Source organism: Capra hircus, chromosome 10, assembly GCF_001704415.2.
Source record: "Capra hircus breed San Clemente chromosome 10, ASM170441v1, whole genome shotgun sequence".
Classification (NCBI taxonomy): domain Eukaryota; kingdom Metazoa; phylum Chordata; class Mammalia; order Artiodactyla; family Bovidae; genus Capra; species Capra hircus.
This window is the reverse complement of record NC_030817.1, coordinates 81,444,708-81,463,239: the sequence shown is the minus strand read 5'-3', so window position 1 is coordinate 81,463,239 and position 18,532 is coordinate 81,444,708. Positions and strand designations below refer to the sequence as shown.

The 18,532-nt window shown below is 39.8% G+C and overlaps 1 protein-coding gene across 8 annotated transcripts in view; it reads left to right on the top strand.

The window, feature by feature from the left end:
* NEO1 (neogenin 1) overlaps positions 1-18,532 on the top strand; it is a 234,435-nt gene that overhangs the window by 74,590 nt on the left and 141,313 nt on the right. For all 8 annotated transcript variants that reach the window (XM_018054673.1, XM_018054667.1, XM_018054669.1 and 5 more), the window contains exons 3-4: positions 5,554-5,829; positions 9,450-9,603. In XM_018054673.1, the coding sequence (XP_017910162.1) occupies positions 5,554-5,829; positions 9,450-9,603 (430 nt within the window). The remainder of the gene's footprint in view (positions 1-5,553; positions 5,830-9,449; positions 9,604-18,532) is intronic.

Sequence of the window (18,532 nt, the reverse complement as noted above, 5' to 3'; positions counted from 1 at the left end):
GTTGATAAATAAGTTAGCATTATGACTGACTGACTCTATAACTCACGTTCTTGAACTGGGCTTTTAACCTTGACTCATTCCTCTCAGCTGTCCCCCACCTCCAGTCACCAAATCCACTGAATTCTGCTTCCTAATTTCTCTGTACTTGATTCACAGGCTCCTTCCTGAGGCTACTTCTCGTCATCCCTCGGCACAGCCTAGAACTACCTGGCATCTTGTTTTTCCCCTTCTCTTACCCCATCTCCACTCTGTGGTCAGAGGACTGTTTCTCACCCTTCAGTGACTCTAATGTAAACTGCATCAAAGTAATGGCTGAACTCTTTAACAGGCTTCTTGAGTCCTTTCACGAGCTGGCCTCCACTTCTCCAGCTTCATCTCTTAGCGCTCCACCCTGCTTCTGTCCCTGCTCCCTTCCACCTCACCACCCTCACCACTTTTAGGCTCTAGCGGATTCGCTTCCCTTTCCTCCTCTGCCTCTGGCCTTTGCTTATGGCTTCCTCACTGCCTATTAATCCTATCCTCTACCTTTTCTTCTCCTCCTCCTCCTCTGGTTCATGCCTCCTTTTAGCTTTCATATCCTTTAGGAAGCATTTTTTTTTTTAATTTTATCCCAATCCTGAACCCCCGTCCCACCTCCCTCCCCATACCATCTCTCTGGGTCATCCCAGTGCACTAGCTCCAAGCATCCTGTATCCTGTATCGAACCTAGACTGGCATTTTTGACTTAATATTTAAGTAAACAGGTTATTTTAATACAAAACCAAAATTCTTTTGCTGCCAACAGGATTCTGTAGGAGAGTTTAATATGCTTTTGGTCTGGATATCAGGAGGAAATAATATCTAAGCTAAGCGATGAATAGAAGTTCTTTTTAATAGTTGCATAGTATCCCTTGTATTTGTATATATTGGGCTTTATCTAAACATTCCCTTTTTGTCGAATACTGTAACATAGTGAACTAACTTTTGTTAATCTTTATGTCTGTAGAATAGACTGTTAGAACTTGTAATTCTACTAATAGCTGGATCATAGGGTATACTTTGTGTGTATATGTCATTTAAAAAGATAGCACTGAACTGTTTGGCAGTTTCTCAGAGTGTTAACTATAGAATTACCATATGACTGAGCAGTTCTGCTCCTATGCATTAGGAGACATGAAAAGATACGTCCACATAGCAGTTCGTACATGAATGTTCATAGTAGCATTTTTTGTAATAGTCAGAAAGTGGAAACAGCTTACATGTCTATCAAGTGACAAATGGATAACTACAATGTAGTATATTCATACATGGAATATTATTCAGCAATAATGAAGAATGAAGTACTGATATATATATATATATTTCAGTTCAGTTCAGTTGCTCAGTCATGTCCAACTCTTTGCAGCCCCATGAACCACAGCACGCCAGGCCTCCCTGTCTATCACCAACTCCCAGAGTTCACCCAAACCCATGTCCATTGAGTCAGTGATGTCATCTAACCATCTCATCCTCTGTTGTCCCCTTCTCCTCCTGCCCTCAATCTTTCCCAGCATCAGGGTCTTTTCAAATGAGTCAGCTGTTCACATCAGGTGGCCAAATATTGGAGTTTCAGCTTCAACATCAGTCCTTTCAATGAACACCCAGGACTAATCTCCTTTAGGATGGACTGGTTGGATCTCCTTGCAGTCCAACAGACTCTCAAGAGTCTTTTCCAACACCACAGTTCAAAACCATCAATTCTTCTGTGCTCAGCTTTCTTTATAGTCCAACTCTCACATCCATACATGACCACTGGGAAAACCATAGCTTTGACTAGATGGACCTTTGTTGGCAAAGTAATGTCTCTGCTTTTTAATATGCTGTTCAGGTTGGTCCTAACTTTCCTTCCAAGGAGCAAGCATCTTTTAATTTCATGGCTGCAATCACCATCTGCAGTGATTTTGGAGCCCCCCAAAATAAAGTCAGCCGCTGTATATAGTAACATGAATAAACCTTAAAAGCAGTGTGATAAGTGAAATAAGTCACTCACAGAAGACCACGTATCATATGACTTCATGTATATGAAATGTCCAGAACAGGCAAATACGTAGAACCAAACATAAGGTAGATTGGTGGTTTTCTAGGACTGAAGATGGGAGGAATGAGGGCATGGAGTGGGTGGGAAAGGGGTGAGTGTAAGAAATGGGAATGACTGCAAGTGAATACAAAGTTTCTTTGGGGATGATGAAAGTGTTTTAAAATTAGATTATAGTGATAGTTGCAAAACTGGACATATACTAAAAACAATTGAATTGTGCACTTTAAATGGTACCTTTTAAGGTATATAAATTGTAGCTCAATTAAACTTTTTTTAGATGCTGCCAAAAAAAAAAAAAAAAGAATGCTGCTGCATTGCCATTTCAAAAGATTATTGATTAGAGTTCTTTGTTTGCAAGCAATAGAAACTGACTCTGGCCAAGTCAAATAAAGAAGAGGAACTTTTGAAAACCTGCTAAGTTGATAGCTCATAGAATTAAATGTGAGAGGTCATTTTCCCTGGGCTGTCTCATCTCTCCACACCAGAAATTTTTCTTTGACTGTCTGGGCAGTACTCTAGCTGTGGGTATTTTGTGCCCGAAGGTGGGATGACTGGGTAGTCTAAATACAGACACTGTTAATCCCGTCGTGTCAACCTCATATCTCACTCCCACTCTCCTTCTGCAGTTCTCCAGAGGCAGTAGGACAAACTGGTCTCCCACTTGTGAGCACAGGAAGCCGCAGCATTTTCTGCCTCGATATGTCAGTTACGAGTTTCTCCATCTGCTTTCCCTATCCAGAAACTTTTTGAAATCTCTTGTCTGCCAACTCCACATATGTTGTTGTGGGTTTGTATTTTTAAAAACTACTCATTTTCATGAGAGCACAGGAGGGAGAATATTTTGACTTTTCAAAAATAGAACTGGTTCTTGGTTTTATTTGATTCCTTTTTCCTGTTTTATTAGTTTCTGTGTTTATCTTTGTTAATTATTTAAATTTTCTAATTACTGAAAAGTAGATATTTGGCTAATTATATGTTTATTTTTTACTTCAAAAGTCCTCTTGAAATAAAATGATAAAAAATTGTAGCAGGGTTAGACACCTTTAAGAGTATTCTATCCATATGGAGTAATTGACCAACTGGAAAAACTGAAATTATGTTTCTCATAATTTAATTTGTTAGCCTTTAAAGAAACATATTGTTGCAGCCTGAGCATTTTAAAGTCACTTAATTTTTTTTTTAATACAATTTTTTTTTTCCCCTTGGCAAAAACAAGTTTATTGAAGAAAGAATGGAAAGAACACCTTAAGGAAGAGGTGGACCAAGCCAAGAGAGGCTCTGGCCTCATTTTTATATAATTTTTAGAGGTTACTTTCCTGATAAGCTGAGTTGGTAAAGAACCCACCTGCAATGCAGGAGACCCCGGTTCAATTCCTGCGTCAGGGAGATCTGCTGGAGAAGGGATAGGCTACCCACTCCGGTATTCTTGGGCTTCCCTTGTGGCTCAGCTGTTAAAGAGTCCACCTGCAATGCTGGAGACCTGGGTTCGATCCCTGGGTTGGGAAGATCCCCTGGAGAAGGGAAAGGCTACCCACTCCGGTATTCTGGCCTGGAGAATTCTATGGACTGTAGAGTCCATGGAGTTGCAAAGAGTCAGACCCAACTGAGTGCCTTACACTTTCACTTCCATTTACAGTTTTTATAAAAATTATTGTCTGTACTCCCGTGTTGTGCAGTACGTCCTTGAGCCTGTCTTACACTCAGTAGTTTGTACCTCCCCCTCCCTTGTGTCACCCCCATACTTGCCTCCTATAACCACTCATTTGTTCTCTATATCTGTTCCTAACCATTACATTCGGTGGCATCTGCAGAGTATTTATGACTGTTTTTTTGGTTAATATTTTATTTTGAAATAATTACTAATTTGTGGAATTGTTGCAAGAATGAAACCAAGAAATCTCATGTATTCTTCACTCTTATTACCCAATTGTTAACATTTTACTACATTTGCCTTATCATCTAATATGTGCTGCTGCTGCTAAGTCGCTTCAGTCGTGTCCGACTCTGTGCGACCCCATAGACGGCAGCCCACCAGGCTCTCCCGTCCCTGGGATTCTCCAGGCAAGAACACTGCAGTGGGTTGCCATCTCCTTCTCCAATGCATGAAAGTGAAAAGTGAAAGTGAAGTCACTCAGTCGTGTTTGACTCTTAGCAACCCCATGGACTGCTGCCTACCAGGCTCCTCCGACCATGGGATTTTCCATGCAAGAGTACTGGAGTGGGGTGCTGTTGCCTTCTCCGCTAATATGTGCATACCCACATAATTTTTTTTCTGACTCATTCAGAGTGATTTGCAAATGTCACCAACCTGAATTCTTTTGTTTATATTTCCTAAAAACAAGAACCTTAGTAAACATCCATCAATATTAGGAAAATAACCTTAATAAAAAATACTATCATTTAATTGATAGGTACAGTTCAGATTTCACTGGTTATCTCAATAATGTTCTTAATGGCAGAAAAAACAAAAGTGAAAACTCTGCCCCATCATCCCTCGTCCTTTTCAGTCCTGGATTGCAAGTTTAGTCCTTAGTCATTCTCTCTTTAGATTTTTACCATCTCAAACCATTATTCAGTTCATCCTTGTCTTATTTTGGATTTTCTAGTTTTCCTCCATGAATGGATTCAGGTTTTGCATTTTGGGGAGGAATGTCATAGAAGTGATGCTGTATTTTTAGTGCATCATATCAGAAAGCATGTGGTGTTTTGTTTCGTTACTGGTAGTGTTAACTTTTATTACTCGGTTAAGATTGTCTGTGCTGTCTCTCTACTCTAAAGTTAATAAATATTTTGTACTTTTAAGTATTTGGAGAAGATATAATTTGATACTCTAGAAACATCCCTAGTCCTCATCCAACTTTCACTTACTAGTTTTAGCATCCATTCTTCCTTCTTTGCTGCATTAATTATCATTATCCCAGAGTTAGCCAGAGGGAACTCCTTTTGATCTGACTTCTGTGTCCTTCGGCTATGTCCATTTTAGTCTTTGGGTACTTCCTTCCTTTCTGTCACAAGATGTTCCAGACTCATATTTCCTAGAATAGTCCTGGAATCAGCCATTTATCCAAGAAGCATTAGTTCCTTAAGGTAGAGAATAGTATTTTAGAAATCATGATCAGGTCACCATATGTATTCATTGTTACTGGAGTAAGATTGATTCTGGGCTCTTTCTGGACAGAGCTAGGATATATGTGTATGTGTGTGTGTGTGTGTGTGTGTGTGTGTGTGTGTGTACATATTTGTAATAACTATAGGTGAAATGTATATATATGTTTGTACCTTGTTTCTTCAACTATGAGGAATCTGACTCCAGTTATTCCTAGTACATTATTTACTTGATCTGTATCCCTGTATGTAGCCAGTTTCCTGACCCACGGGCCTTCTTTTTAAACCTGGTTCCACTATGCTTGTGGCCAAACAGGCTAACTTGCTCCTAGTTCCATGACTAAAGTAAAATTTAACTACATTTTCTTTTTTTCTTTTTCTTTATTGTCTAGGTCTTCCAAGATTTGCCAGCCAACCAGAGCCTTCTTCAGTTTACATTGGGAACAGTGCAGTTCTGAATTGTGAAGTTAATGCAGATATGGTCCCATTTGTGAGGTGGGAACAGAACAAACAGCCTCTTCTTCTGGATGATAGAGTAATCAAACTTCCAAGCGGAATGCTAGTTATCAGCAACGCGACCGAAGGAGATGGGGGACTCTATCGATGCATGGTTGAAAGTGGTGGGCCACCAAAGTATAGTGAGGAAGCTGAATTAAAAGTTCTTCCAGGTATTAATTCATTATCAGGATTGATGGTTTTATATTTGTTAATGGGTAAAAATTGTCCTGTTAGAATTTTTTTAAATAAACACGGTTACAGGTGTGGTATGATATATTAATGCCAGCGTAAAGAATTTCAGTTTCTTGCAGGGAGAGAGAAGAAGAAAACATACCAGAAAGATCGTCTCTAGTGAATAGATTGGTCAGTAAATATTTACGAAGCAGTAAAGTACAGTCAGTATCTATGGCATTCTTCTTGGCTAAACAAACATTAGTTCTGTGTCTTTTGTCAAACCTCTGTCTTTTTCTTTCTGTCTTTTGTCAAACCTCTTGTCTACCTTTTTCTTTTCTGTCTCCTCCAGTAATATACTTTTTACAGTTCTCATACCTCCTTGTGAAGTTAAGTCTTTTTAGTTATAAGAATCACAGACTTACTAAGGCTAGTTCATATAAGGGATGGGCAGAATAGTAACTGTTAATGTAGCGGCTCTAGAGATACTGGTGAGTCAGAGGTCTTCATAATGCTCCCTCATTTTATGTCAGCCTAGCTCTTCTCTCTGTCTTTCCTTCTTTTTCTGGGTTCTCATCCTTGCTGCCCTTACTGGCTTTCCTCATAATCTGTTTTGTGTGTCTTTTCTCAGATGTGTAACTTCTGCTTTCTCATGACGTCCTCTCACTTGTGGCTCATCATAGTCCCTGTAACTTCTTGGTGTTTCATGACCTTTTACCTTCTGTTCTAACTGCTGTATTTCATATTTCTTATATTTCAAATCTAGTTTATGAATATAATTGGACCATTCCTACCTTGTTTGGACAGTTTATATATATAATGATTGTATACACTTTTTTTTAGCCCATGGATTGGCTTGCAAAGGGAGGCCAACATTATGAGCCACCACTCTTGAGAGTATTCCTGATGGCCCTTGAACCGATTTTTTTTTTTAATGCAGTTTCTTTCTTTGTCATCGTCATTCTTGCCCTTATTGTTCCTCAGTGTATGTTCAGCTCAGCACCCACAGTTCTCTTTTAAGATGTTTATTAGATCATGTCACATGTTTGCTCAAAGCCTCCTAATAGTTTCCCATCTCAGAGTAAATGTTAAAAGCCCTTGGACTGTAAGGTTTTGTATAATCCTAATGCCACTTCCCTCCCCATCTCTCTTCTTACATCTCATCCCCATCTCTCCCTCACTGTGTGACTGTGGCCACCTGATGTTTTTAGACAACTGCAAACATGCTCTTGCTTTAGGGTCTTTCTGCTTACCATTTTCTCTGCCTGGATCCCCTTCCTTCAGATAGCTCTGCTTGACTCACTGTCTTACCTCTCTGCTCAGATATCATTTATCAGTGAAGCCTTCCTTGACCACTGTTTAAGACAACTGTCTTCCATTTCTGCCCCAGTGCTTTCTCCCCCTGCATTTTACTTGAGAATATATCACCATCTGACACACTATATCTCTTATTTGTTGTCTCTCTCCCCTTATTAATATGTAAGCTCAACTAGGGCAGGGAATTTTGTCTGCTGCCGAGAATGGTAATTGGTACACAGAAGCCAATAAATATACAGATTTGTTTGTTTCAATAAAAATTTGAAACTGAAAGTGAAGTCGCTCAGTCGTGTCCGACTCTTTGCGACCCTATGGACTATATGTAGCCTACCAGGCTCCTCCGTCCATGGGATTTTCAAGGCAAGAGTACTGGAATGCATTGCCATTTCCTTCTCTAGAGGATCTTCCCGACCCAGGGATTGAATCCTGGTCTCCCGCGTTATAAGCAGATGCTTTACTGTCTGAGCCACCAGGGAAGTCCTAGTTCAAGGTAGGAAAAGAAAGAACTATTGCTCTATAGCAATGTCTTCCAACCTACTTTCTGACTTGCTTTTATATAGAAGAGGTCTTATTTCATGGCAGACAGAGGTGATATTTTTTCTCTGAATCTGTATCAATCACAAATCCTCCAGACCAGGTTGAGGTAAATAAGTAAGATTCTTGGTGTCAAAAGATGAACCACCATGAAATGTCTGAAACAAAAAATACAGATTGTTTTGTTTACCTAAGGGAGAGCTATGTTTGTAAAGCATAGTCATCTTGAATAATGCAGACTGCTAATATCCTATGAAATTTTTTGAAAGACATTGTTCTTGGTTAGGAGACTGGGTCAGGAAGATCCTGTGGAGAAGGAAATGGCAACCAACTCCAGTATTCTTGCCTGGAGGATCCCATAGGCAGAGGAGCCTGGCAGGCTACAGTCCATGGGGCCACAAGAGTCAGACATGACTTAGTGACTAAACCAACAGTCTCCTGTAAAATTTTTTGAAAGACATTGTTGTTAGTGTGTTGGTTAGGAGACTGGGATGGGTTGATGTCAGTAACAGAAACATGTTTTATCATTGGTTACAGATATGAGAACAATGTCAGCCTTAGAAGCAAGGGATTCCACCACTGAATGGCTAATAACTTTTAGAGGCATTGGATAAACTCATTGGTTGGCTTTCAAAGCATCTTCACTGAAGAGAGTTGTGCTGAACTATTATACAATGTTTGTTACCGTGACTACAGAACTGTCATTGATTAGTTACACAAGTTTAAAGTCAGCTCTGGTGGTTGTCACAATGGTTATAGAACATGTTTTCCTAAGAGTTTGGAGCCAAGAATCTCATCTCTGCCTGAGAACAGTCTTTCTTCTCAAAACTTAACAGTAGAAAGATAGTACTGATGAACCTGTTTTCAGGGCAGCAATGGAGATGCAGACATAGAGAACAGATTTCTGGACACAGTAGGGGGAGGAGAGAGTGGGATGAATTCAGACAGTAGCATGGAAACATATACATTACCATATGTAAAACAGATAGCCAATGGGAAATTGCTTTCTGATGCTGGGAGCTTAGGCTGGTGCTCTATGATACCTAGAAGGGTGGGAGTTGGGAGGAAGATTCAAGAGGCTGGGGACATGTGTATACCCATGGTTTATTCATGTTAATGTGTGTCAAACACCAGCACAATATTGTGAAACCATTATTGTCCAATTAAAAGAAAAAACAAACTAGAAATATCACCCCCATCTAATAGATAACTCTGTCTTCTACCCCAGGAGTATGATCTTTTCATATGCCTATAAGAGGGTGACTCTGTAAAGTGTGAACACACATATAGTGGTAGCTTGATAGTTGCACCATTGTAAAAGTTAAAGGAGTGACTATCTCAATAAGCAAGTTAAATAGATGAAGTGCAAAGATTTTTAGAAATAGCACACAGGTGTAGGGAAGGAAAAGAAAGGAAACCTCTTATGATATCTCTGTGATTGATGAGGATGCTAGGTCCTGAGCTTGCTCAGTCTTTTTCCTATTTGTAGCACTTATGAAGTATTTTCCTTATGTTATCTTTTAAAATGAAGGGAGGTCAAGTCATATCTCACTCAGGTGACCAGTAAGGACACTGAAAGCAAGAGCTATAACTTAAACATGTTTAAGCCTCCCAGAGAGCCTCAGACAAAGTTTTGTACACGGGAATTATTAAGAAATGCTTGCTAATTTAAATGCAATTTTCCTGTCATTTTTGCTTAAACTATTTCGTTGTATAAAGCCACACAGACTCTTAACCATTTTCTTTTGTTTTAATTTTTTTTTCTCAGATCCTGGTGCCACATCAAGCTTGGTGTTTTTGAAACAGCCTTCTTCCTTAGTCAGAGTCATTGGTCAGAGTGCAGTGTTGCCGTGTGTTGCTTCAGGACTTCCTACTCCAGCCATTAGATGGATGAAAAATGAGGAGACAGTTGACACAGAAAGGTAACACTGTCTGCCTAAAAGCCTTTTTCAGCCTTGGCTTGTGACTTCGTCTGATCTTATTTGAGACTACTGATTAATTTTAAAAAGGTTATCTCTTTTATTTTTATTTAAACACATCATGATGCTTATTTATCATTCTTGAAATATGTTTATATGCTATATATGATTAGGATGTTTGAAGAATGCTTTTAAGATATTAAGGGATAATTTTTCCATTGGTTCTTCTTAGCTTAAGGCCCTAGGATTTCCTCCCTTAACTTGTTCCAAGAGTTTCTAATGCTAACTACCTGAGATGTCTAACTTACTCTCATATACATTTTGTCATGATAGTTTTTTCCTTTATGCAGTAAAAGAAAATGTATTCCTCATTTTTTTGTTTTTGACTTTTAGAATCGTACCAGCTTCCTTCTATGACCTCAGATTTTTCATCTTACACATAAGCCTTTTCTGTTGACATCGACCACCCTATTTTCCCTCCCAAACACTGTCATTATTTCCTTTTGTTGCTGTTGTTCAGTTGCTAAGTCATGTCCAACTCTGCAACCCCATGAACTGCAGCATGCCAGGCTCCCCTGTTCTTCACTATCTCCTGGAGTTTGCTTAGATTGTTGTCCATTGAGTTGGTGATGCTGTCTAGCCCTCTCATCCTCTCCTGCCCCCGTCTCCTTTTTTCTTCAATCTTTCCCAGCATCAAGGTTTTTTTTTTTTCCAGTAAGTCAGCTCTTCACATCATGTGGCCAGAGTATTAGAGCTTCATCATCAGTCCTTCCAGTGAACATTCAGGGTTGATTTCCTTTAGCATTGAGTGTTTTGATCTCCTTGCTGTCCAAGGAACTCTCAAGAAGCTTCTTCAGCACCACAATTCAAAAGCATCAATTCTTCAACTCTCAGCCTTCTTTATGGTCCAGCTCTCACATTCGTACATGACTACTAGAAAAACCATAACTTTTGACTATACGGACCTTCATCAGCAAAGTGACATCTCTGCTTTTTAATACGCTATCTAGGGTTGTCATAGATAAATGTCTTCCAGGAAGCAAGTGTCTTCTAATTTCATGGCTACAGTCACCATCAGCAGTGATTTTGGAGCCCAAGGAAATAAAACCTGTCACTACTTCTACTTTTTCCCCTTCTATTTGCCATGAAGTAATGAGACCTGATGCCATGGTCTTAGTTTTCTGAATGTTGAGTTTCAGGCCAGCTTTTTCACTCTCCTCTCTCACCTTTTTCAAGACACTCTTTAGTTCCTCTTCACTTTCTCCCATTAGGTGGTATCATCTGCATATCTGAGGTTGTTGATATTTCTCCTGGCAGTCTTGATGCCAGCTTGTGATTCATCCAGCCCACCATTTTGCATGATGTACTCAGCAGAGAAGTTGCATAAGGAGGTTGACAATATGCAACCTTAACATACTCTTTTCTCAATTTTCAACCAGTTCATTGTTCCATGTCCAGTTCTAACTATTGCTTCTTGACCTGCATACAGGTTTCTCTGAAGACAGGTATGGTGATAGTCCCATCTGTTTAAGAATTTTCCACAGTTTCTTATAGTCCACACAGTCAAAGGCTTTAGCGTAGTCAGTGAAGCAGAAGTAGATGTTTTTCTGGAATTCCCTTGCTTTCTCTATGATCCAACGAATGTTGGCAATTTGATCCTCTGGTTCCTCTGCCTTTTCTAAATCCAGGTTGTATATCTGGAAGTTCTCAGTTCACATATTGCTGAAGCCTAGATTGAAGGATTTAGAGCATAACCTTGCTAGGATGTGAAATAAGCACAGTTGTATGGTAATTTGAACATTCTTTGGCATGGCCTTTCTTTGGGATTGGAGTGAAGAAATCCCAAAGTCCTGTGGCCACTGCTGAGTTTTCCAAATTTGCTGATCTATTGAGTGCAGTACTTTAGATTTTAGATAGCTCAGCTGGAATTCCATCACTTCCACTAACTATGTTCATACTAATGCTTCCTAAGGCCCACTCGACTAAACATTCCAGGATGTCTGGCTCCAGGTAAGTGGCCACACCATCATGTTTATTCAAGTCATTAAGATCTTTTTTGTACAGTTCTGTGTATTCTTGCCATTTCTTCTTAATCTCTTCTGCTTTTGTTAGATCCTTACCATTTCTGTCCTTTATTGTGCATATTGTTGCATGAAATAGTCCCTTGATAGCTCCACTTTTCTTGCAGAGATCTCTAGTCTTTCTCATTCTGTTGTTTTCCTCTATTTCTGTGCATAGTTCATTGAAGAAGGCGTTATCTCTACTTACTATTCTCTGGAACTCTGCATGCAGTTGGATACATCTTTTCTTTTTTCCTTGCCTTTCACCTCTTTTATTTTCTCAGCTATTTGTAAAATCTCCTCAGACAGCCACTTTGCCTTCTTGCATTTTTTCCCCCTTTGGGATAGTTTTGGTCACTGCCTCCTGTACCGTGTTACAACCTTCCATCCATAGTTCTTCTAGCACTCTGTCTACTGGATCTAATCCCTCGAATCTATTCTTCACCTCTGCTGTATAATCACAAGAGAGTTGATTTAGGTCATATCTGAATGGCCTAGTGGTTTTCCCAACCTTCTTCAATTTAAGTCTGAATTTTGCAATAAGGAGCTCATGAGTTGAGCCGCAGTCAGTCTGGTCTTGTGTTTGCTGGCTGTATAGAGCTTCTCCATCTTCGGCTGCAAAGAATATAATCAGTCTGAATTTCAGTACTGACTATCTGGTGATATCCATGTGTAGAGTCGTCTGTTGTGTTGTTGGATGAGGATGTTTGCCATGACCAGTGTGTTCTCTTAACACAACTCTGTTAGCCTTTGCTCTGCTTCATTTTGTACTCCAAGACCAAACATGCCTATTTCTCTGTGTATCTCTTGACTTCCTACTTCTGCATTCCAATCCCCTGTGATGAAAAGGACATCTCTTTTGGTGTTAGTTCTAGAAGGCCTTAGATCTAGTAGATCTTCACAGAACTGGTCAGTTTCAGCTTCCTCAGCATTAGTGGTTGGGGCATAGGCTTTGATTACTGTGATGTTGAATGATTTCTGTTGGAAATGAGCTGAGATCATTCTATCATTTTTGAGATTTCAGGCAAGTCCCAGGTGGTGCTAGTGGTAAAGAAACCATCTGCCAATGCAGGAGACATAAGAGACACAGGTTCTATCCCTGAGTCAGGAAGATCCCTTGGAGAAGGAAACGGCAACCCACTCTAGTATTCTTGCCTGGAGAATCCCATGGACAAAGGAGCCTGATGGATTCTGGTTCATAGTGTCACAAAGAGTTGGACACAACTGAAGTGAATTCCCATGCACACACTGCATTTTGGACTGTTTTGTTGGCTATGAGAGCCACTCCATTTCTTCTAAGGAACTCTTGCCCAGAGTAGTAGATATAATAGTCTTCTGAATTAAGTTCACGCATTCCTGTCCATGTTAGTTCACTGATTTCTAAGATGTTGATGTTCACTCTTAACATGTCCTCCTTGACCATGTCCAGTTTGCCTAGATTTATGGACCTAACGTTCCAAATTCCTATGTAATATTGTTCCTTACAGTATCGTACTTTACTTTCACCACCAAACACATCCACAACTGAGTGTCGTTCCCCTTTGGACTAGCTGCTTCATTCTTTCTGGAGTTATTAGTAATTGCCCTTGGCTCTTCCCCAGTAGCATACTGGAGGCCTTCTGACCTAGGGGCTTGTCTTCTAGTGTCATGTCATACTGCCTTTTCATACTGTTCATGGGGTTCCTTATCATCCTGTGCATGGGCTTCTTGTGGCTGGAATACTGGAGTGGTTTGTCATTCCCTCCTCCAGTGGACCATGTTTTGTCAGAACTCTTCAACATGTCCTGTCCTTCTTGTGTGGCTCTGCATGGCGTGGCTCATAGCTTCATCAAGTTATGCAAGCCCCTTCACCCCAACAAGGCTGTGATCCATGAAGGGCCATTTACTTCCTTAGGTAATGGGTTTTTTTCTCAGTTGTATTCTGGTAAGAGAACTGGGTGGTGATGATGGAGGTGGTGGTGGTTCTATATGATTTATTTCCATAACAAAGTCATCTTGTGTATTGTAGAATGTACAGTAACAGCCCTGGCCTCTGCCCATGAGATGCAGTAGCACTCCCGAGTTGTGACAGCCAAGAATGTTTCTAGACATTGCCAGATGTCTGTCAGGAGACAAAATCATGCCCAGTTGAGGACCATTTTCCCAGAGCAGTGCTGTCCAGTGGGGACATGATGAAAGCCACATATATAATTAAAGATTTTCTGGAACGCATGGCACTGCTAAATACAATAATTTATACAATGTTCTGGTTAAAGTGAAATTTAGTTCTGCCAGAACAATAAAGTTTGTGTTTAGTCCTGCTTCAGATCCTACATTTACATTCCCTCAGTCAGTCTAGCCACATTTCAAGTGTGAGTAGCCACATGTGGCTGGTGGCTGTTGTTTGGATAGAGCAAGTATAGAGCTTCCCAGTTGACTAATTCAGCGTAAGCAGGTAATCTTAATTTGTGTAGTTCAGTAAACAAGATATGGAAAGGAGTATCTGTCTGGTCAGCTTGGTGATCAGCGTTTACTGATCGGTGGGGATGCTAGAATACAATTAGATTGTTCCTCACATGTGCCATTAGCCAGACTGGTGGTACCATCTTCAGTGTCAGCTGATTTCTTACTGAACACCTGTCCAGTCACCGACTTCTGCCTGTACTTTACTCCCTTTTCCCCCACTCTGTTTTCCAGCTAAATATTATTAAAAGAATTCCTAAGACTTTAAGGGAATTTTTTTAAACCTATACTAACTGAAAACATGAGGAACCTTAAGATAGACTATATAAATTTTAAGCTCTTAGAGTAGAAATTTTGATTGGCTACATGTTAGAACAAAGTATCAGGAATAGGAGAGCTGAGATAGGTTATTTTAAAGCTTTTATATTTTATCTCGGTAGAAGTACATTCTGAAGATAAATAATAAGAGTTTGATTTCTTATATAAGAAATAAAAGTGAGAATTTCCATGATTCTCATTTGTTTATTCAATAATTATTCAACAAATATTTATTAAATGCTCTTTATGTTAGGCCGTATTCTAGGTGCAGGAAATAGAGTAGTGAACCACATAGATTTTTTGCTCTTAGGGAGATCATATTCTAGTGGACAAGAGTCAGGCAATAATTATATGAACATAAAATTTCAGTTTATAGTAAGTGCTTTGAAGAAATTAAGACAAATTTAGTAATTTCCTAGTTACATTACTTTGAATTTTAAGGATAAGGAGGAGAGAGAAGATTGAGTAGACTCTCCCATCTTGAGTTCTGTAGGCTTCTCAACACTTCAGTTATGTGGTGGAAAAGTCTGAGAAGCATTGCTTTGCCATACCACTGTCTCAGGAAGCTTCCGAAGAATATAAGAGCAAGACAGTGTTGGTGTTCGTCACACTGGTGTTTCCAGATGCAGGCACAGTACTTGGCATATAATTGGGTAGGAAGAGTGTGACCAATGTATTTTGGTTGAATATCTGAATGTAGTATAGGGAAATGTAAGTAGGTGAATGGAACACAACCGTGCTTCAGGTTAGATACAAGTGATCATTCAAAGTATCCTTGTTTCTGCCAGAGTCTTATGAGATATGTGGATGGACCTTAGTTAATAAATTATGTAGACCTCAAATTAAAAAGAAATTTAGAAATTGAAAGAAAAATGTGGCTAGAAATCTAGATAGTAACTGGGCTGGCTCTAGTGAAAAAGAAAAACCAAACAAATTATTAGACATCCTTCTCAATTATTAATCTTAGGAACTAGTTAAGAGTATTTCAAAACATTTCCATGACTTTTATAAATGTGTTAAGAATTGATATATTTGGTTAATCTTTTGATCACATTTGTTTGGATCCAAACCAAACATAGCTATTGAAGTGGGGGTGGTGGTAGAAATGTATCCCATTCATTGAGTAGTTTCATTTGAAAGGGAGAGAATTCAGAAAATACAGATGCTAAAGTGCACGGTGACTGACAGCAAAATGTAATTTAGTAATTAAATAACCTTATGTTTTAGTGGAATGATAGAACTCAGCTGTAAAAGAAACAGGTTATTCTTATAAAAATGCTTAATGTTAGATTACAATTGACAATAGTAGAAAAATTAGATTGTTTAAAGGACAAGTGGAGGACTTCCATTTCTGGGAAGATTTGAGTAGTATTTTCCCCTGTTCTTCCTGTTGCATACAACTGAAAACTTTGGACATTACATGTAGAACAGATGTAAGACTCTGAAAGGTGGAGAGAGGAAGGGACCTTAGACCTAAGAAACAACATGATGTTAAGTTCCCTGGGTTTTGTTTTTACCTTGTATATCCTAGCTTGAGCTGAAGAAGCTGGTAACCTGGAACCACCACTAGGCACAAACAAAAATGCGCTACCTAAGTGTGTTTTCTCTAGCCAAAGGACCAGAAAGGGGCAGCAAGATAAAAACTACTCCGACTACTCTAATCATTCCTACTCCAGCCAAATACCACATAAAGAACTGTGACCCCGTCCTCTCCCACGCCAGCAAAGGCCCAGAAGGAGGCCTCGACCTCTGCCTTCACCAGGTTGTGATGAAGTCTCCCATCCTCCCTGCCCTGTGGTGTCAGAGGCTAAGTAGAGAGCCAAGACATTCATCCCAACCAAGCAATATTGAGGCCCCCACCCCTGCTGTGTCAGTGGAGGTGCCTGGGGAGCCTGGACTTTTATCCCACCTGGCGACAGAGACACTCTTTCCCAGCTTCCCTTCTCCACTAGGGTGGTATCAAAGGAGGCCTGTGGAGAGTCAGGACTTGCAGTACCTTGTAAGGGTGAACCCTCTCTCTCCATGGTGTTACTGGGCGCCACGTGGGAAATAGTAACGAGGCACTCTTACTGCACCCAGCCAGAGAGCAGGCTCAGTGGAGGCGTAATGAGGAGCCAGGACTCTTGGTCCTGCTAAGGCATAATGCGGAGTCCCCCTTCCCCCTCAGATATCAGTGAAGACTGAGAGTGGAACCTGGACTTCCACCTCCACCCAACTTCATGAGGTAGCACCTCCCCTTTCCACTGGGTGTCAGAAGAAGCCACCTGCAAGCAAAAGGTTTAGTAAGATTCAGAAACTTACAATGCCCTAAATATCCAGATGTCAATGGAAAATTGCTCACCAAATCAAGAATGAGGAAAATCTCAAATGAGAAAAGGCAATTTATGCTAAAACTGAGATTGCAGGTCTTTGAATTATGTAAGAAAGATTTTTAAAGCAGTTATCATTAAAATGCTTCAACAAGGAATTATGAATACGTTTGAAATAAACAGAAAAACAATATCTCAAGAGATAAATAGTCTCTTCAGAGGAATAGAAGATTTAAAGAAGAACTAAATGGAAAATTTTGAACTGAGACAATAACAACTACAACAAAAAAACCCAACTCATTAGATGGGCTAACAAGAGACTGAATGGGATAAAGGAAAGAGTTAGTGAACTGGAAAAAAAGGGAGACGACACAAGATGATCGATATTAGGACTGAACCGGGGTTGCCGCTACAGACGCGGCAAACATCAAAAGGATAATAAGAGAATACTATAAACAACTACTAGTCATGTAGTAGAGTAGTCATGTATGGATGTGAGAGCTGGACCACAAAGAAGGCAGAATGCTGAAGAATTGATGCTTTTGATCTGTGATGCTGGAGAAGACTCTTGACAGTCTCTTGGACAACAAGGAGATTAAACCAGTCTATCCTAAAGGAAATCAACCCTGAATACTCATTGGAAGGACTGATGCTGAAGCTGCAGTGCTTTGGCCGCCTGATGCCAGGATCTTTTAGAAAATATCCTGATGCTGGGAAGGATTGATGGCAGAAGAAGAGGGTGACAGAGGATGAGAAGGTTGTATGGCATCGCTAATTTAATGGACATGAACTTGGGCAAATTCCAGGAGGTGGTGAAGGACATGGAGGCCTGGCGTGCTACAGTCCATGAGGTTGCAAAGAGTCAGACACCACTTGGTGACTGAATGACAACATAAACAATTGTATATCACATAAGTTTGACTGAGACAAACCATTTCCTCTGAAACACAAACCACCATATCTAACCCAATATGAAGTAAGTTAAGTAGCCCTCTTAACTCTTAAGGAGATTAAATTTGTAATTTTAAAACTCTCCCCAAAAGTCTGCAAGTCCACATAGCTTCACTGGAGAATTTGATCAGTGTTTAAAGAGTTAGAACCAATTCTACACAGTCTTTCTGGAAAATGGAAAGAATTGGAGCTAATATTATATAGTGAGAATTTTATTATGCCTCACATTTTGGGTGCATGTAAATGCTGTGTTATCTTACCTGGGAAACACTGAACAGAGGAACCTGGAGGGCTACAGTCCATGAGGTCATGAAAGAATAGGACATGACTCAGCAACTTAACAATAAAATTACAAACTTTTGCTCTGTGAAAGACCATGTTAAGAGGATGAAACAATAAAGCTACAGTTTTCTTGTGGGGACAAAATATTTGCCAACCATATATCAAACAAAGGAGGAGTATCTAAAATGTGTAAAGGTATCTCAAAATTCAGTATTTAAAAAAGTATATAATTCAGTTAGAACGTAGACAGAAGAGTTAGATAGTTCAGTTCAGCCACTCAGTGGTGTCTGACTGTTTCCAACCCTGTGGACTGCAGCACGCCAGGCTTCCCTGTCCATCACCAACTCCCAGAGCTTACTCAAACTCATGTCCTTTGAGTTGGTGATGCCATCCAACCATCTCATCCTCTGTCATCTTAGATAGATGGTTCACCAAAAAAGATGTACAGATGGTAGATAAGCACAGGAAAAAATGTTTAATATCATTAGCCATTAGGAAGTGCAAATTAAAACCATAACATACCACTGCATACTCAGAGAGTGACGATACCAAATGTTGTCAAGTATGTGG